Source organism: Hyperoodon ampullatus (genome assembly GCF_949752795.1).
Source record: "Hyperoodon ampullatus genome assembly, chromosome: 14".
Taxonomy (NCBI): Eukaryota; Metazoa; Chordata; class Mammalia; order Artiodactyla; family Ziphiidae; genus Hyperoodon; species Hyperoodon ampullatus.
This window is the reverse complement of record NC_136927.1, coordinates 2,101,786-2,119,144: the sequence shown is the minus strand read 5'-3', so window position 1 is coordinate 2,119,144 and position 17,359 is coordinate 2,101,786. Positions and strand designations below refer to the sequence as shown.

At 53.0% G+C, this 17,359-nt stretch overlaps 1 protein-coding gene across 1 annotated transcript; it reads right to left on the bottom strand.

The window, feature by feature from the left end:
* Positions 1–3,781: 3,781 nt before the first annotated feature.
* BRAT1 (BRCA1 associated ATM activator 1) lies at positions 3,782–17,359 on the bottom strand. The gene is made up of 15 exons (XM_079719131.1): positions 17,339–17,359; positions 16,895–17,082; positions 16,669–16,811; positions 12,949–13,103; positions 10,771–10,918; positions 9,897–10,269; positions 9,505–9,618; positions 8,146–8,237; positions 7,320–7,438; positions 7,059–7,245; positions 6,758–6,831; positions 5,581–5,683; positions 5,360–5,458; positions 5,014–5,180; positions 3,782–4,694 (listed from the first exon to the last, which is right to left on the bottom strand). The coding sequence occupies exons 3-15, from the start codon at positions 16,793–16,795 to the stop codon at positions 3,996–3,998; spliced, it is 2,457 nt and encodes an 818-aa protein (XP_079575257.1). The 5' UTR covers positions 16,796–16,811; positions 16,895–17,082; positions 17,339–17,359; the 3' UTR covers positions 3,782–3,995.

Sequence of the window (17,359 nt, the reverse complement as noted above, 5' to 3'; positions counted from 1 at the left end):
AACCATGGGTTGATGATGAGAAGGCACCAGAATGAAGGGACCTGGGTCCCCATTTCACCACCTGGAGGAAAGCTGCCCAATGGAGAAACACCTACAGTGCACTACTCTGTGGTTAGTGAATAAACCTGCATTAGTTTAAGCCATGAAATTTTAAGGTTTGTTTGATAAGCAGCTAGTGTTACTATAACTAATATAGACATGGGTTATAAAACAACTGAGCTTATTAGGTTTGAAGAAGTCAAAGGTAAGCTTGAAAATATCAGCACAGAACAGGAAGCTAAAGGGTTAACAAATGTTTAAAAGCACAAACAGAATATAACATACAAAAATCAAAAGACGGAAAATAGTGGAGAGATTAAAAGATGTGGAGAAAACATGAGATCTCAGATGTATAGATCTCAGTTCTAGGAGGAGAGAAAGAGAAAGGGGGTGGTGCTAGAGAGAGAGAATTTGGATCAGAGAAAAGCACTTTGAAAGCATAGTGGCTGAGAATTTGCCAGAACTGATAAAATCTGAAGAAGAATAAATTTTAAAATTCTCAACTATCCATGGTAGTAAAATTACAGAAAAACCAAAGACAATGGGAACATCCACTTAAAAACATCCACTGAAAAGATAGGCTCCCTCCAAGAATAGCAGTTAGACTGACAGCAACCTCTTGGCTGCAACAATGGAAGCCAGGGGATGGTGGAATGCACTCAGTGTATTTCAGTGTGTTGGAAGGAAACAGCCACTAACTTAGAATTTATGCTCAATATAAATATATTCAAGTATGACAGTGAAGACATTTTTAGACAAACCAAAACACATACTTTTATCACCAGGCTCTCCTGTTACGCTTGTTAAAAATGAAGATTCGGGACTTCCCTGGTGGCACAGTGGTTAAGAATCTGCCTGCCAATGCAGGGGACACGGGTTCAATCCCTGGTCCAGGAAGATCCCATATGCTGTGGAGCAGCTAAGCCTGTGCACCACAACTACTGAGCCTGCACTCTAGAGCCTGCAAGCCACAACCACTGAGCCTACGTGCCACAACTACTGAAGCCTATGAACCTAGAACCCATGCTCCGCAACAAGCCACCACAATGAGAAGCCCATGCACCACAACGAAGAGTAGCCCCCACTCACCACAACTAGAGAAAGCCCGCATGCAGCAATGAAGACCCAATGCAGTCAAAAATAAACTTTTTTAAAAAATGCAGCTTCACGGGCCCCACTGTGGACCTCCTGCTTCAGAAACTCAGATAGAGAGCCCAGAAATCTAAGCACTGCCAAGCGATTTACAGTGTCACACGCTGGCGGTTTTCCAGGGTATGGACTAAGGTAGGGCTTTGCAAGAGACTGTGCTGGAGATGTCAGGTGCCCAGCCTGAAGGGTCTTGTGTGCCAGCCTGCTGACAATGGGGAGCCACGGTAGGGTCTAGGCAGGGGAGTGAGAATGACCAGGTTGCTTCAGCAGAGAGGGTTAAGATTAGAGGAAGGGAAGGCTGCTGGAAGGAGGCCCTTTGAGAAATGACTGCAGGAATCCACGAGAGAGAGGCAGTGGATGCAGCTTAGTGTTGTCACACGTGCAGGGTCCTGGTCCTATCCCAGTGCAGCTGACCCACTGGCACTGGACGTGCAGGTCCAGGGCTCAGAGAAGTCTGACAGGAGTCCTAACCTTCAGTGTGAAGGTTGTGTGTGAAGCCAGGGAACTGAATTAAATCACTCAGAGGAGGTGGGCAGAGCAGGAAGAGAAAAGGCTGATCCACACAACCTTGGGAACAGCAGTTAAGGGAGAGGAGGGACTAAAGGAAGAAGCTAACACCTTCTTGTTGACTATCTTCTTTGTGAAAGTCACAATGTCAGGCATTTTATTCACCATGTCTCAGTCAGTTCTCAACAGCTTGGGGAGGTCCATCCCCATTTTACAGACAAGGCCAGGCTGAGCGGAATTAAATGACCTGCCCAAGGATAGAGCAGCCTGTAAGTGGTGAAGCCAGGGTTTGACCAGGTAGGTCCATCTGATGGGCGTGTGCCTTAGTGAAGGAGTGAGAAGACAGAACTGCTAGGCCTGCACCAAGAATGCAAATTCTGCCCAAGAAAACATCAGCTGCTTTCCACAGGGCAAAGGATCTCCCAGGAACAGGTCTCCTGCTGTCCATACACAACTATCCCTGCAGGAAGTTTCTATGACACAGCAAAGGACATGGGCCTTTCCAGAGGCTGTGGGGTCTTCACCTCTCAGCCCAATCTAAAAACTGAGCATAGTAAGAGGTTTTGCCAAATGCCTTTCCTGCAGCTACTGATATGATTGTGATTTTTCTGCTTTAACCTGTTGATGTGATGGATCACATTGATTTTCAAATGTTGAACAAGCCTTGCATACATGAAATAAACCCCACTTGAACTTGGTGTATAATTCTTTTTATACATTGTTGGATGCAATCTGCTAATATTTTAAGGACTTCTCTTACCTATGATGATACTGGTCCCTAGTTTTCTTGGATATTTGTCTGGTTTCGGTATTAGGGTAATGCTGGCCTCATAGAATGAGTCAGGAAGTATTCCCTCTGCTCTATCTTCTGGAAAACTGTAGAGGACTGGTATAATTTCTTCCTTAAATGTTTTGTAGAATTCACTAGTGAAACCATCTGGGCCTCATGCTGTTTTGGAAGGTTGTTAATTACGGATTCAATTTCTTTAACAGATACAGGCCTACTCAGATCTATTTCTTGTATCAGTTTGGCAAACTGTCTTTCAAAGAATTGGTCCATCTCACGTAGGTTATCAAATCTGTGGGCACAGAGTTGCTCCGTGTTCCTTTATTATCCTTTCAATTATCATGGGATCTGCAGTGATGTCCTCTTTTATTTCTTGTACTAGTAATTTGTGTCTTCTCCTTTTTTCTTAGCCTGGCTAGGGGCCTATTGCCTTTACTGATCTCTTCAAAAACCAGTTTTTGGTTTACTTGATTTCCTCTATTGATTTCCTGTTTTCAATTTCATTGATTTCTGCTCTAGTTTTTATTATTTCTTTTCTTGTGCTTACTTTGGGTTGAATTTGCTCTTTTTCTAGTTTCCTAAGGTGGAAGCTTAGTTTATTGATTTTAGATGTTTCTTCTCTTCTCATATACGCATTCAATGCTATAAATATCCCTCTGAGCACTGCTTCTGCTGCATCCCACAAATCTTGGTAAGTTGTAATCTCATTTTCATTCAGTTAAAAATATTTTTAAGTTTCTCTTGAGATTTCTTCTTTGACCGTGCTGGGTGCTTTAGAACACTGAGACATTTACCTCTGGGAGGCAAAGAGTAAAATCCCCATTTTACAGATGGGGGAACAGGTCAACCCAGGGTCACATGGCTGGGAAATGGCAGGGCTCAGACTGGTGTACCATCTGTTTGGTCCCCTGAGGACCAGCCCAGAGCTCAACTCCCCTGACGTTACCGCTGGCGACTCCACATGCCTGGTGAGTTGAAATGGTGAGCTCTGAACTGCTACAAGGTCAAGCTGATCCTGGGGGTTCAGAGACTGAAAACCTGGCTTGGTTAGACCTGGGGTCACTATCGTCAGGGGTCAGGGACCAAGGCCAGACACCCTCCAGCCTTGAGCTGTTTGCTCTCTGACCTTGGGTGTCCCTGGGGCATGGTGGGATCCAAGCAGAGGAACCACCCCTCCATGCCAAGGAAGCACGTGGCCACTGTGCAGAGGGTCCCCCCCCCACCCAATGTTTCTCCAAGACCCCACCAGGCCTGGGGCCTACCCCTGGGCAGTCTTAGAACACTGTGCTCACCCAGTGGCACCGTCAAATCACATTTATTGAGTAGAAAATAAGCCACTTCTTCAGCAATACATCAAAATGCGGGGCTCTTTGCGCTTGCTGGGCTCACCTGGTCCTGGCTTCCCTGGAGGGCCCCTTGTGCAGCCAGGCCAGACTAGGGCCCTCAGGATGGCAGGGCCCAAGGAAGGGACGTGGTGCAGCAGCAGGGTCCTGGGGAGGTTGCCACTAAGCTGTCAGTAGCAGTCTGCCTCGTTCTCCCCAAGGACGCCCACGGCAGCCAGCATGTCCTGCAGGAGGGACTGGGGGCTCTTCTCCACATGGTCACTGCTCTCAGCCAGAGTGTCCCGAAGGCCCTCCAGGTCTATAGACCTCAGCACAGCTATGACGGCCCTGGGCTCCAGGTACCCCAGGGGCTGACCCTGCTCACCTGCCTGCCATCTCTGCAGGGTGGCCTCCACAGAGGCCACGTTGGGACTGTCCCCTGCCTCCTGCAGGCTGCCACAGGGAGCAGCCTTGGCCCTCAGGAATAGGAGAAGATCACAGGACTTCTGGGCCACAGCTCGGTCACAGTCAAACAAGGCACGGAAGGCAAACTCAAAGAGCTGCACACGGCAGAGCACGTGCAGGGCCTGGGCCAGCATGCCAGGTGGGGCTGTCTCAGGCAGGGCCACAGCATAGGGACAGTGGGAGCCGCACTGACCCAGCAACTGCTCCAGGAACACCAGTGCCAGCTCGAGGCCCTGGGCCCGCACCTCCCAGTCCAAGTCCCTGCTCGCCGCCTGGAGCACTCTGGCCACAAACCACTCCGCATCTTCAGCTACGTCACCATGGTCATCCCTCAGCCACTCAGTGAAGACCTGCATGACGGCCCTCCGGGGGAAGCCCTCCGAGTCTGTGGAGAGGACGTGTAGAAGCTCCCCGAGCTGGCTCTTCTGGAGGACAGAGTGGGAAGAGGGCGGAGGGACCAGGGAGTCGAGTTCCTGCTGACGGGCTCGGGGTGCAGCAGGGAGAACCCCCATGAGGACCCCTTGCCACGCTCGGCTTCCTTCAGGCGATGTGCCCTTCAGCCCCCCATCTGCCCACCATCAAATGGGGGTGGCCGTGTCCAAGTGACAGGGCTTCCAGGAAGCGGAGCCAGAGATTCAGGGGACACGCCTGACCCCGAATGCCACCCCTGGGCGGCAGACCCACTCCACCCTGGCATCAGGACAGCCGCCAGGTGGGCCCATGGCCACAGGACCCACTGCCTACCTGCTGAGCCCCTGGGCACTCAGGGCTGGCACACAGGCCCCAGGTAGACAGCTGCCCTGTGGCGGTCACTGCGCTCGCGCGGACGTAACTCTCAGGGTCTCGCAGAAGCTGCTTGGTGAGCTCGGGCACCTCTGAAGCAAGTAGCACTTGTCTGAAGCCGGCCCGCCCTGGGGGTCCAAGAAGCCACAACCAGCTGTGACCAAAAGCTGAGTCCACGGCCTCTCCTCGCTCCCCAAAGGCAGCCTAGGTAGTCCGAGTTCCCAACTACCTGGGACAACGGTGTGCCAAGGCCAGGCCAGCCCTCCCACAGGGACCCCCAGCCCCCGGCCCCGCACCCTGCACTCACCTCCCCAGTGTCTGGTCATTTGGGTCAGGAACTCGAGGCCTGAGTCCCTCACCTCCCAGCAGGGGCTGCACAGGCGCTTCTGTAGCACAGGAAGCAGCTCTGAGGCAGGAGGAACGGTTCAGAGGGGCCCGGGCCATGTCCACCCTGCCTTCCCACCCAGCCCCCAGTCGCCTCCATCCCTGCTCCTCCCTCAGTTCACCCCTGGGAGGGGCTGGGATCACCTCTGAGGAACAGCTGGGTGTGGGGGTCCAAGTCGCAGCAGCCGGGGGTCTTGGGTGAGCTCAGGAGCCACCTCAGCGTGGCCTGGAAGGCCTTCTTCAGAACCTGGAGCGGGAAGAGTGGGGCTGCAGGGCCAGGAGGGGTGAGCTGGCCCGCCTGCCCCGTCCACCTTCCAGTGCCCCTGCCCCCGCCCCCACCCTGGGGTGTAAGACGGGGACGGGGTACATGGGGAGAGGGAACACTGGACTTCATTTTTACAAGGCAGAAGCCTCTGGAAGCGGCAGACTGGCATCCAAGACTAGAGAGAGAGAAGAGGAGGGGGCGGCTCTTGTCAGGAAGCCCCGCTACCGGGGAAATGAAACTTCTGCACCAAAACAGGAGGAACTACCCACGGCACCTTTTCCTGAAAGCCCTGGAATCTGCCAGGCTTATCATCCAGTCTCCCCACTGCCTGCTCAGTACACGTGCTAATCCTGCACCCCCAGAGCGTGACTCAACCCTGGGGCTACAAGAACGGGGAGATTTGCAGGAAACCTCAATGAGAGCTGGGACTCCAAGCGTTAAGGCCCACCTGGTTCTAGTTTACAACTCTCATGGAGAATTCCTTATAAGACTGCATCCTCTCCCTGCTTTCCACGGCCCGGTGACCCCTCACTCAATCTCCACCAATGCCAGGCCCTGGGCCGAACCCTGTGCAGCTGCCTGCTCCTTGAAACTCACTTTAAGAAGCAATTCTGGGGACTTCCCTGGTGGCGCAGTGGTTAAGAATCCGCCTGCCAATGCAGGGGGCACGGGTTCGAGCCCTGGTCCAGGAAGATCCCACATGCCGCGGAGCAGCTAAGCCCGTGTGCCACAACTAGTGAGCCTGCGCTCTAGAGCCCGTGAGCCACAACTACTGAGCCCGTGAGCCAGAACTGCTGAAGCCCGCTGCACCTAGAGCCCATGCTCCGCAACAATAGAAGCCACTGCAATGAGAAGCCCGCAGACCGCAACGAAGAGTAGCCCCTGCTCGCCACAACTAGAGAAAGCCCGCGTGCAGCAACAGCCAAAATTTTAAAATTAATTATTAAAAAAAAAAAAAAAAAAGAGGCAATTCTGGCCCCCGAGAGGCCTGCAGGGGTGCCCGGCCTCTGCCTTCCCCCCGTCCCCTTCCCTCCACCCTGCACCCCGTGCATGTACCGTGGAGCTGGACTCGGGGCTCACGAGGTACTCCAGGAGGACGGAAAGCACCTGCGTCACCAACTCCTGAGGGCCTGAGGCAGATGTGGATGTGGCTGAAGCACCCCACCTCCTAGCCTGGGGCCTCCCCAGCCCACAGGTGCGGCAACCAAAGGAAAACGGGACAGAACCCATGGGTCAGCTGAATCCCAGCCCCTGCCCCAGAGGAGACATGCAGAAGACAGCAGTCTTGGGACATCTCTGAGCAGCTGTGGGGCTCGCCCAACACCCGAGCTGTGCAGGAGAAAGCATTCTCACTTACCGGTCCCCTGAGACAGCGCCCCCAAGAAATCCAGAGCAGCTCGCTGGACCCGGCCACAGCCCACCAGGATCGCACAGAGACGGCCGCCCACATCGGAGGTGGGGGCCGCTGAGCCACTGCAGAGCCGCAGTATTGTCACCACAGCCCCAAGCAGGGGCGCCTGCGGCCAGGGCGAGGGGCGCTGGGGCTGGGGGAGGAGGGAGGGTCAATGCAGGCCACAAGTCCCACTGCCAGTGTGGACCTGGGCCGCGCCGTACCTACCAGCGGCTGCAGCAGCCCCAGGTGGGCCAGAGAGCAGCTCAGGAGACCCACACAGGCCGACTTGGAGGAGAGGAGTGTGTCCACCGTCATCGAGTCGCCTGCGGCCGCCTCCAGCAAGCCTAGAGGGCGACCAGAAACAGCTCCCGGTTAGCGGGCACCTCCTGTGTGGCCACTGCAGGCCTTGCCACTGGTCACTGCTTCATACCAGAGACCAGGCCCGGAGGTTCCGAGCAGGTGGCTCGTCCAGGGTAGGGTCCAGCTGGCCGGAGCTGAGGTCTGAACCTGTCTGCAGGGCTCTCGAGCAGTCCCACTCTCCCTGCAGCCCATGCCTGGGCTGGTTTCCGCCAGTCAGAGCCCCATCTCTACACTCAACGTGGGGCTCCGAGACACAGCTGGGCCCCCTTCTCTAATCCTCACCCCATCGTGCGGGTGAAGCAAGACGAGTCGCAGCGAGGAAACTCACTCTGCCATCAGAGACCTGACCTTCGGGGAGGACGAGTGCCAAGCCTGTGTGCCCGCTCTGGGTCAGGAACCATTCACGTGGCCCAGGCTCCCGGTCACCACCACCAACTGCCAGGGTCAGCTGCTCTGGGGGCCACTCCAGCTGATGCCCACAGGGGGCAATGCTGCCCTATGAACTCCCAGGCGGGGACGTGAGCAGCGGTCACACCTGGGACGGCAGCCTACACCGCAGCCACCTTCACTCTTAGGTGGGGTGGCAAGCCAGGTACCCCGCTGCCCATCAGCCCACCCTGGCCCCAAGGACATTCTCAGGACCCCAGGGTCCTGCCTTCCTGCACCTGCCCACCCTTCCCAAGCAGCCTACCTGGGGGTCCAGGGGCCTGAGCAGCAGCTTCCAGGACACAGGCCAGGGGCTGGAGGAGGAGGCCAAAGGCCTGGGTGCTCAGTGCCTGCGGACTGACGGCAGAGGACACGGTGAGGGCTGCCCCGCCCTCAGGCAAGCTGGCTACCCTCCTAATATCCCCAGCGAGTCTGGGCCAAAGGGGTCAGTGCTGGGGATCTGGACACCCCCTTGAGAAACAGCCTCCCTGCAAGCACTGTGACCAGCACTCACACCACTGGCATGGGACTCCAAGGAGCTGCTCGAGCGCGCCACCCAGGCCCCAGGAAGAGCCTGGGGAAGGCCTGGCCACACCCACCCCGATGGGCGGTGCCTGCCCAGGGCCAGAGGGATGGGATGCCCCACCTCCTGGTAGTACTCCCAGTGCCGAGATATCCTTTCCTATGTTCTGGAACGTGGCCTCGCCGATGTGCTCGGGCCCAGAAGCTGGCACAGAGCTCGCCCCCCAAGCCAGCCGCCCAACCCACCCCTCTCCCTTCAGACCACTCCCTCTCTCTGAACATCCGGAGACCCTGGAGCCCAGAGTCAGGCTTGCATCGTGTCCCCAGCGCCCTGTGCCCACTTTCACCCCAGACCTGGGTCAACAAGACCAGCTCTAGTCCGCCCGAAACCCTGCAATGATTTCTCTTCCTTCCCACCTCTCCGGACCCCACACCCCCTTCCTGGTAGGGCGCACATCTCTCTCCCTCTGGGAATCTGTCCTGTCACTCCTGTCTACTGGGTCCCCCTCCACCGTCCCACAGCCCCTAGTACCCCCCCCCCAGTGGCATGCGCACGGGACGGCCCAGGATCCACAAGGTGAGGCCACTGGGGAGGTGGAGAAGGCAGCTGAGCAGGTCCCGAGTATGAACCCAGCCCTGCTCTGAGCACGGCTGCTCCAAGAGTCTCTTTTATCTTTGGGGAGCCTGTGAAAAAGCTATTCCACCACTAAAAAATGTAGAAGCCGGGGCCTCCCTGGTGGCGCAGTGGTTGAGAGTCCGCCTGCCGATGCAGGGGATATGGGTTCGTGCCCCGGTCTGGGAGGATCCCATATGCCGCGGAGCGGCTGGGCCCGTGAGCCATGGCTGCTGAGCCTGCACATCCGGAGCCTGAGCTCCACAACGGGAGAGGCCACAACAGTGAGAGGCCCGCGTACCACAAAAAAAAAAAAAAAAAAAAAAAAAATGTAGAAGCCGGAGCCTATGCCAACACCTTGGTGATAACCCACGGACTGCCCGGCCACGCCCCAGCCAGCTGCCTCTGACTGATCTCTGGTTCCAGGAGCTCCCCTGAAGTTCCCTGACCTCTGGGCCTGCCTCACACAACATGAACCCCAATCCTTACCAGTCCTGCAGTTTCAGGATCCCCAAAGCCAGAGGCCCTGCCTGTGTGGGGCTCAAGCGGCTCAGAGTCTGGGCCAAAGTCTCCCACAGGCCACGGTCAGAGCTCGGCGCAGAACTGCAGAGGAGGAGCCCAGGAAGAGAACGTCATTCCCCCGTCCAGCCCACACCGTGTCCGGGGGGCCGCCGTGGCCTGGGCTGGGTGTGCCGGCTGAGACGGAAGGCCCTTCCCAGGTGTGCGGGCTTTCAGACCCCCTCTGGTGTCCCCTCTACTCGAGGCAGCGTTCTCGGGCAGCCAGGGAGATGTGGCCCAGGTGTGATGGCTGCCCCAAGACTTCCCGAAGAAAACAAGCCCCCCTCCTGCCCACCCCACCAGCTGCGCCCCGGGGGCCTGACCGGGCCACGCTGAGAAGGAGATCCACGAGCGAGTGTGAGGCTGGGACAGGGTCTTTCTCGAGTAGGCGGGCCACAAGGGGGCTCAGCTGCACCCAAAGGCCTTGCGTCCAAAGGCCGTGGCAGTGCCCAAACACGGTGGTCAGGACACTCAGGGCCTGTGTGACCTGCTGGGTGGCTGTGGAGCACAGGGAGTCTTCGATGTGACCCACAATCTTCTGGGCACATGCTGGCCAGTCACAAGCCTGCGGACTGCAGTGACCCTCGGCTGGGCCTCGCATTGCCAAGTCCAGGATGTGCACCAGGAGCTGCCCGGCTGCCGAGGCCACAAACAGACTGGGATCTCCCTGCAGGGAGAAGATGGTGTCAACAGCACCTGGTGGGGGGAGGGACAACGGGTGGGGAGAGAAACAGGGTTCAACTGGACAGAGTCCATGGTGACAGGAGAGACGCTGAAACCGCTGAGCAGCTTCAACCACTGGACTTCAGACCCTCACGGGCAGAACTCAGAAACCACCCAATGCGGAGGCACTGTCAGAGGCCCAGCCTCCCCGCTACCCAGAGGCAAAGGAATCAGAGCGGAGGGTTCACAGGGCAAGGGGCTTTAGAACCCTGTGGCCACTTGGGATTCTTCTCATCAGTTTCCAAGCCACCCCAACCGCTGGGTCTCACCTACAAGCCACAGGACACTGTACACCCTTGAGGGGCCTCCAACCCTTGGTTACCCGGAATGTTCCTCACAACAGCCCTGCGATACCACAGCCACTTTCACGTTCAGAGGAAGAGAGCCGGCAAGGTGCAGTGATTTCCCAGGAGTCGCACAGCATCAGGCACGGCCAGGGCAGAGGCGGAAGGCAGGGCAGACGGGGGCACTCACCACAGGCGGCAAGGAAGCGCAGGGCACTAGGATGCTGTGCCAGGGTGTGCAGGCCCTGGATCCAGCCGCTGCGCACAGTGGGGGCCGTCCAGGCCGCTCCTCCCAGGGGGCCCACCTCCCCAAAGAGCATGGGCAGCAGCTCCCCCTGCTGGGAAGCAGAGAAGGAAGTGGTGACCTGAGCAAGTTCCCAGGGAACGACACATCAGAGATGGCTTTTCTATCGTTCACAGCTGGTCGAGGCACTTCTTTGGGGGAATTTCTCGTGAGCTGCCGACACAAAGAGCCTGTGAGAGGTGGCAGGTGGCCACCAGAGCCAGCCGATGGCGGCCACAGCACTGCGAACTCTGCCTTCCACGGGAGAGAACTTCGGAAGGGAGAACTGGGTTCTACACAAAGGCGCATCAACCCTGTCACAGTTCACTTCAGAAACCCTTCCCCCAAATAGCCCACCAACTGCAACGCCAAAGGTCCCCCTCTGACCACGACATGCTGCGCTCAAGGACCCCCAAAGGTCTCCACAGCCTACTGGGCTCTTGTGCTTGGCACTCGGGGTCCTCCAGGGCAGCTGCCCTCCTCCAGGTGTCCCCTACCCTGGATCACCCAGCATGCCCCGTGAGTCAGGCCTACCCCCGCTGCAATACACCTGCTCAAACCCCTTACAACCCAGCTGCAAGACCACTGCCCCTACGAAGCTGACCACCCACTCCGTCAGCAGGCAGTGGCTAGCTCCCCGCTCAGTCCCCACCTGCTCGTGGACGGCCACAGGACAGTAACGCATTGTCCTGATCTGCTGCCACGTGCACAAGATTCTTGTTCACTACACGGTGCCAACACAATGAGTGGGAAACTCGGGGGCTGCCTCTTACCAACGGAGCCCCTCACTGGTGAAGCTACTAGCTCTGAGCCTTGTCTATCTTGACAATAAAATGCTGGTCCCCACCCTCAAGTCACCTCAGACTCCAGGGTAAGGGACCACAGGGCCTCGGAGACACACTTCCAGTCACTCAAGGCATGACTCTAACTCCGCAGTGGCCTCGAGGACTTGAGGGGTGTTGCTGGAGGCGGCAGCTCACAGGGCAGGCCCTCTGTGGGATCTCGCGTCACCGAAATGTGCCCCCAGAGCTACAGCCTCTCCCTGGGGGAAGCTCGTAGCCAATGGGAAGGTAAAAAGGCTCAGGACCCTGCCTCAAGTAGTTTGTCCACATGTCCCCTGCCCAGACACCATCTACTGATGAGCATCTGGCTGCTGAAGGGCCTTAGGGCTGCCAGACCCCCTAGGAGTCTATGAAGGGCCAGGTGAAAAGGGAACGGGAGCCCAAGCCAGTGCCACGGGCCCAGGACAGAGAGCAACCTTCCAATGCGACTCGGAGCCCGAACGTGCCCGTGTCCCTCGTCCCCATGTACAGGGGGCCAACCACCAGACTGAAGTCAGTGGCCTTCTAAGCCTCTAAAGCCATGGTTAACCTTGGGAAGGAAGAGGCGGCCGTGGAGAAGTAGAGATGGGAACTGGGAAGTACTCAGGAGATCTGTGAAGTTGGGGAAGGCCGTGGGACTGGGACTGAGGATTTACTTTCAGAGAAGCAGATGATGTAACAGAACATTCGAACAGTGCGACTCTTCAGGGTCTAGTGTGAGCTCTGCCAGTTCTGTGGGATTCTTATATTGAGCCCTCACTGTCTCCTAATCCAGGAAAAAGATGAAGACTCCTGACCTGCTTACTGGCCAGGGCGCTCAGGATAACATGAATGTGATTTTGTAAACTGAGGTGTTTTACCAACCGCGAAGCACCAGAGGTATGGGTGGATTATCATACATGAAGTCACTTCCTAAAACACGCTTCAGTGTGGAACATCCTGGGAAGCCTGTCCCACGGCGAGCTGGGGTGGGCTGGGCCCCTGGAGCCTGCACTGCTGAACTGAGGAACGCCCAGGAAGGGCAGTGTCGGAGCAGAGAGCCGGCCCCAGCTCTGCCGTATTTTAAGATGTTCACCGTTCACCCCAACATCACTCCTGGTGAGTTTTTCAAAGGAGAATTCTACTCAGGAATAAAAACCTTGCGGCACACGTCAAGATACGGGGGCAAAACAAGCTTCGGAGACGTAGGGGTCATGGCAGCCACCACTGCTTTGTGTACCTACAGGAGAAGGTGGGTCACTCAGGTGGGAGGACCCAGGCTCACCTGAAGATACTGGAAGCAGTTTTCCTGGGCTGCAAATATCCCTGCAAGGCGGAGTGAGAAGGAGAGGATTCTGGAACTTAGGTCCTGGGATCTCACCACGTGGGACAGCAGCTCTACCAGGCAGGGATTTTCCTGTAGTAACAAGAGACTGGACCCTGGAGACAGGCCCAGCCGGGAAGCATGTTACCAGGGGCACAGTGCATGCCTCCCTAAGGGACCATTCTTCTGGCAACCCCCAGACTCCCTTTCTCTCAGGCTATTAGACTTAGCAGTCCAACCGGGAGGAAATAGTTGCAACAACCGCCACAAAGGATCCATAACTTTAATTCAATGAGGGGAGACAATATAGAAAGCCAATACCTTAACCACAGGCAAGGGACCTGGACAGAATATACAAATGGCCAGCAAACCACAAAAGATGTCCTGCCTTGCTGATTATGAAAAAGAAATGCAACTTAAAGCAGAAGACAATTTTCACCTCTCCAATGGGTACTTTTCTCTTAAACTGAGAATACGAAAGCACGAAGCACAATGGAACAGGCATTCTTTTCCAGACATGGCATCTAAAACGTATATACGTAACTGCTCTGTCATTCCAAAGCACGGATAGGGTGAGGGAGGGGAAGGGGAAGGAAATGTGGGGCAGCACTTGGGGGGCTTCCACTGCGAGGCCCTCGTGAAAGGACAATGAATGGCACAGTAAGGAGGAAAAAACAGGCTGAACGAGAGAGAAGCAGGAATCAAAGAAACCAAAAACGTGTGGGCAAACCTCAAAAAGCACTGACTTTAAACATTAAGTAACTTTTGAAGGAGTTTAAAACAAAACAGAATCAAAATACCAGACAACAAACCACGGAAGACTGGACTGAGCTGGAGTGAAAGTGCCCGAGGCTCCGTATGTGGTTGGCACAGAAGACAGAACTTCTGACTTTCAACTTTTAAAATCCAGTTTGCACGTAAGAGTAACCCCTAAAAACGTAAGTGGAATGCTTCAAAACTTCACTTCAAAACCAGAAAGACTGAAAAAACAAAAGCTTTATTAATCCAATGGGGGGGCGCAGAAAAGGAGGCAAAAGGCACAACGACAGGCATGGAAAACATGTTTTAAATGCAAAAGAATATAGTAAAAAGAGGTTCAAATGTAACAGTAAACTCAACAAACTAAACTGTCCATTAGAATAAAGAGCTGTGCAGACTAGATGAAGAACCAAAGGCTAGCATCACACTGTGTGTAAGAAACAATGAAGCGTGACAACACAGAAGGCCAGATTTGTAAAGGCTGAAAAGATACAGTTAGCAAATCCTAATTTTTAAAAAGCTGCTGCAGCAAGAGTAATATCAAACAAAACTGACTTTAAAGCAAAAAGCTCTGTCAGAGCTTTAGAAAGAAACTCATTGCTCAAACAGCCAAATCCTGGAAGATATAACAGTCTAAGACTGTACATACCTAACCTAACTTCAAAATATACAAAGGGGGAAAAAAGACAGAATTTCAAAGAGAAATGGTTGAATCCACCATCTTAGTTTAAGATTTTCACATATCTCTCAAAAACAATTAAGCAAACAAATTAGCAAGAACATCACAGGTTTTAACAATGTAAACTTTAAAGGAACAAGTATGGAGACTATATTCTTTTCTTCATGTACAACACTGAGGAAAATACATACAGGCTGGGGGAGGAGGGAATAGAGGTTAACTGCTAATGGATACCAGGTTTCTTCTAAGGGGATGAAAATGTTGCAAAATTAACTTTGGATGGTGGCAAAACTGTGTGAATTTACTAAAAACCACTGAATTACACACTTTAAATAGATCAATTTCATGGTATGTAAACTGTATCTCAAATAAAGCTATTTAAAAATAATATTTAATAGAGTTACCATATAATCCAGCAATCCCATTCCTGGGCATATATCTGGAGAAAACCATAATTCGAAAAGACACATGCACCCCAAAATTCATCGCAGCACTATTTACAACAGCCAAGACATGGAAGCAACCTAAGGGTCCAGCGACAGATATGGATAAAGATGTGGGGTGTGTGTGTGTGTGTGTGTGTGTGTGTGTGTGTGTGTGTGTATAGAATGGACTATCACCCAGCCATAAAAAAGAATGAAATAATGCCATTTGCAGCAACATGCATGAACCTAGAAATTATCATACTAAGTGAAGTAAGTCAGACAGAGAAAGACAGATATCAGATGATATCACTTATATGTGGAATCTAAAAAAAATGATACAAATTAACTTATTTACAAAACAGAAACAGACTCACAGACATAGAAAACAAACATGGTTACTAAAGGGGGAAGGGGGGTATAAATTAGGAGTCTGGGATTAGTAGATACAAACTACTATATACAAAATAAACAATAAGGTTCTACTGTAGAGCACAGGGAGCTAGAGTCAATATCTTGTAATAAACTATAATGGAAAAGACTCTGAAAAAGTGTGTGTGTATATATATACAAAAAAAAAAAAAAAATCGCTTTGCTGTACACCAGAAACTAACACAACACTGTAAATCAGCTATACTTCAATTAAAAAGATTTTTTTTTAATTTAACTACTAGGCCACAATTGAGGACTCTATAAATACCAAAAAATAATATCCTATAGAGAAATCTATAGAATATGTGCAAAAATGGTCTGTGTACTACGCCACGATAAAAGCCTCAACAGATATAAAAGAATCAACATACAAATACTTTCTAACTCCAATGAAATAAATTAGAAATCAGTAATAAAAAGACTGAAAAAAAAAAACCCATGTCATGAATCTAAAGATACCCTTTTAAATATTGATAATTTGTGGATGAAGAGATATTATAATGAAAAGTACAAAATATTTGGAAGTAAATCACAACAAAAGCACCACATAGTAAGACTTGCAGGGTGCAGCTAAAGTGATACCTTCAGAGACATGTGTAGCCTTAAATGCATCTATGAGAAAACAAAACAGACCTAGATATTCAACTCAAAAGAGGGTAAAAGAACAGGGTAAACGAAAGAAACAAATAGCAGAAATTTATGACACTTAATCCACACTAAAACAATTATCAGTCAAACATTTACACGAGCAGATTTACGTACAAAAAAAGCCATTATGTCGTTATTTATAATAATGACACATTAGAAACACAGACATCTAACAACAGTGGACTAATTGTAAAATTAACGTCCATTCACAGAGCAAACTGACATAGTCAATAAAATCAACATGTCAGTGGGGAAAACACCCACTAGGACAGTAAGAGAGAAAAAGCAAGATATGTTGTATTTACGGTGTGACCTCATTTTTATAAGAAAAGTACAGAATTATGATGTGTTAAGAAAAAAGGCTGGAAGGAAAAAAATGTTTGGAGTGGTTTAATCTTCCTCTTTACTCCTCTATGCTGTTCAAGTTTTATTTAAAGAATATGTATTGCTTACATAATCAGAAAAAAAAACCGATTTCTTAAAACAAAAAAAATGCAATGCAAACAAGATAAGTTTGTCCCGTGGCCTCGGCAGCCACCTAGCGTGGCCTGAATAACAGGAGGTCTGCAGCTCAAGCTCTCCTGATCATCCCCTTAGGTTCAGCTTGCCGTGTCCCCAAAGCCAGAGGGAATCTTTAAGATATGAAGGAAGGACACCGGATAGACAGTCCTTCCCGAGGACAGGGGAGCCCAGCACCCTCTGACCTCTGGGGAATGTCAACAGCAGCACCCTCACCCTTACCTGCTTCGGTTATTGTTGTAAACCAGTCCAGCAGCTTCTCCAAACAAGTGTCATCTGCCACAGGCTGCCTGGGGTCTGCCAAGACGGCACAGAGAGCAGGGAGGAGCCGGGAGCACTCTGGGTCCATGACGAGGCTGGGGTTCCTGCAAAGGCAATGTCAGGGCCAGACCCCACCTGCCCTAGCCACAGGCAGTCCCCATACCTGCCCAGGCCCCAGAACTTTCACCTCAGGCCAGCTGACCACAATCTTCAGACGGAAACTCCAAGTTGCCAGGATGGATGTAAAGCCTCAGCTCAGGTGGGACCGGAGGTTGTCAAGAGCAAGCAGAGCCCTCAATTCTAGCGGTGAACGTGGAAGGGAATCTAAAGTACAGCATGAGGCCTAAGCAGCTCAAAGTCGGCCAACCTGGGACTCTGGTGGGAAGGGAGAACGAAGGGAGCATGAAGCTGACCGAGGCTGCAGGCGGGCCAGAGCGAGGGGCGTGTGCGCGCTCTGGGGCCGGCCACGTGTAGGAGGCAGAGCGGCTCAGTCCGAGTTTTAAGTGGCTCAGTCCAGACTGGAGGTGTGTGTCTGTCCCTCCCAGCGTCAGTGTAAAAACCCTGCAGCAGCAGTGTGCGGGGGGGAAGGCGCCCTGCCCACTGCCGGTTCCTCCCGGGGCGGCAACTGGACCTGCGTGTCCGGCCTGGGAAG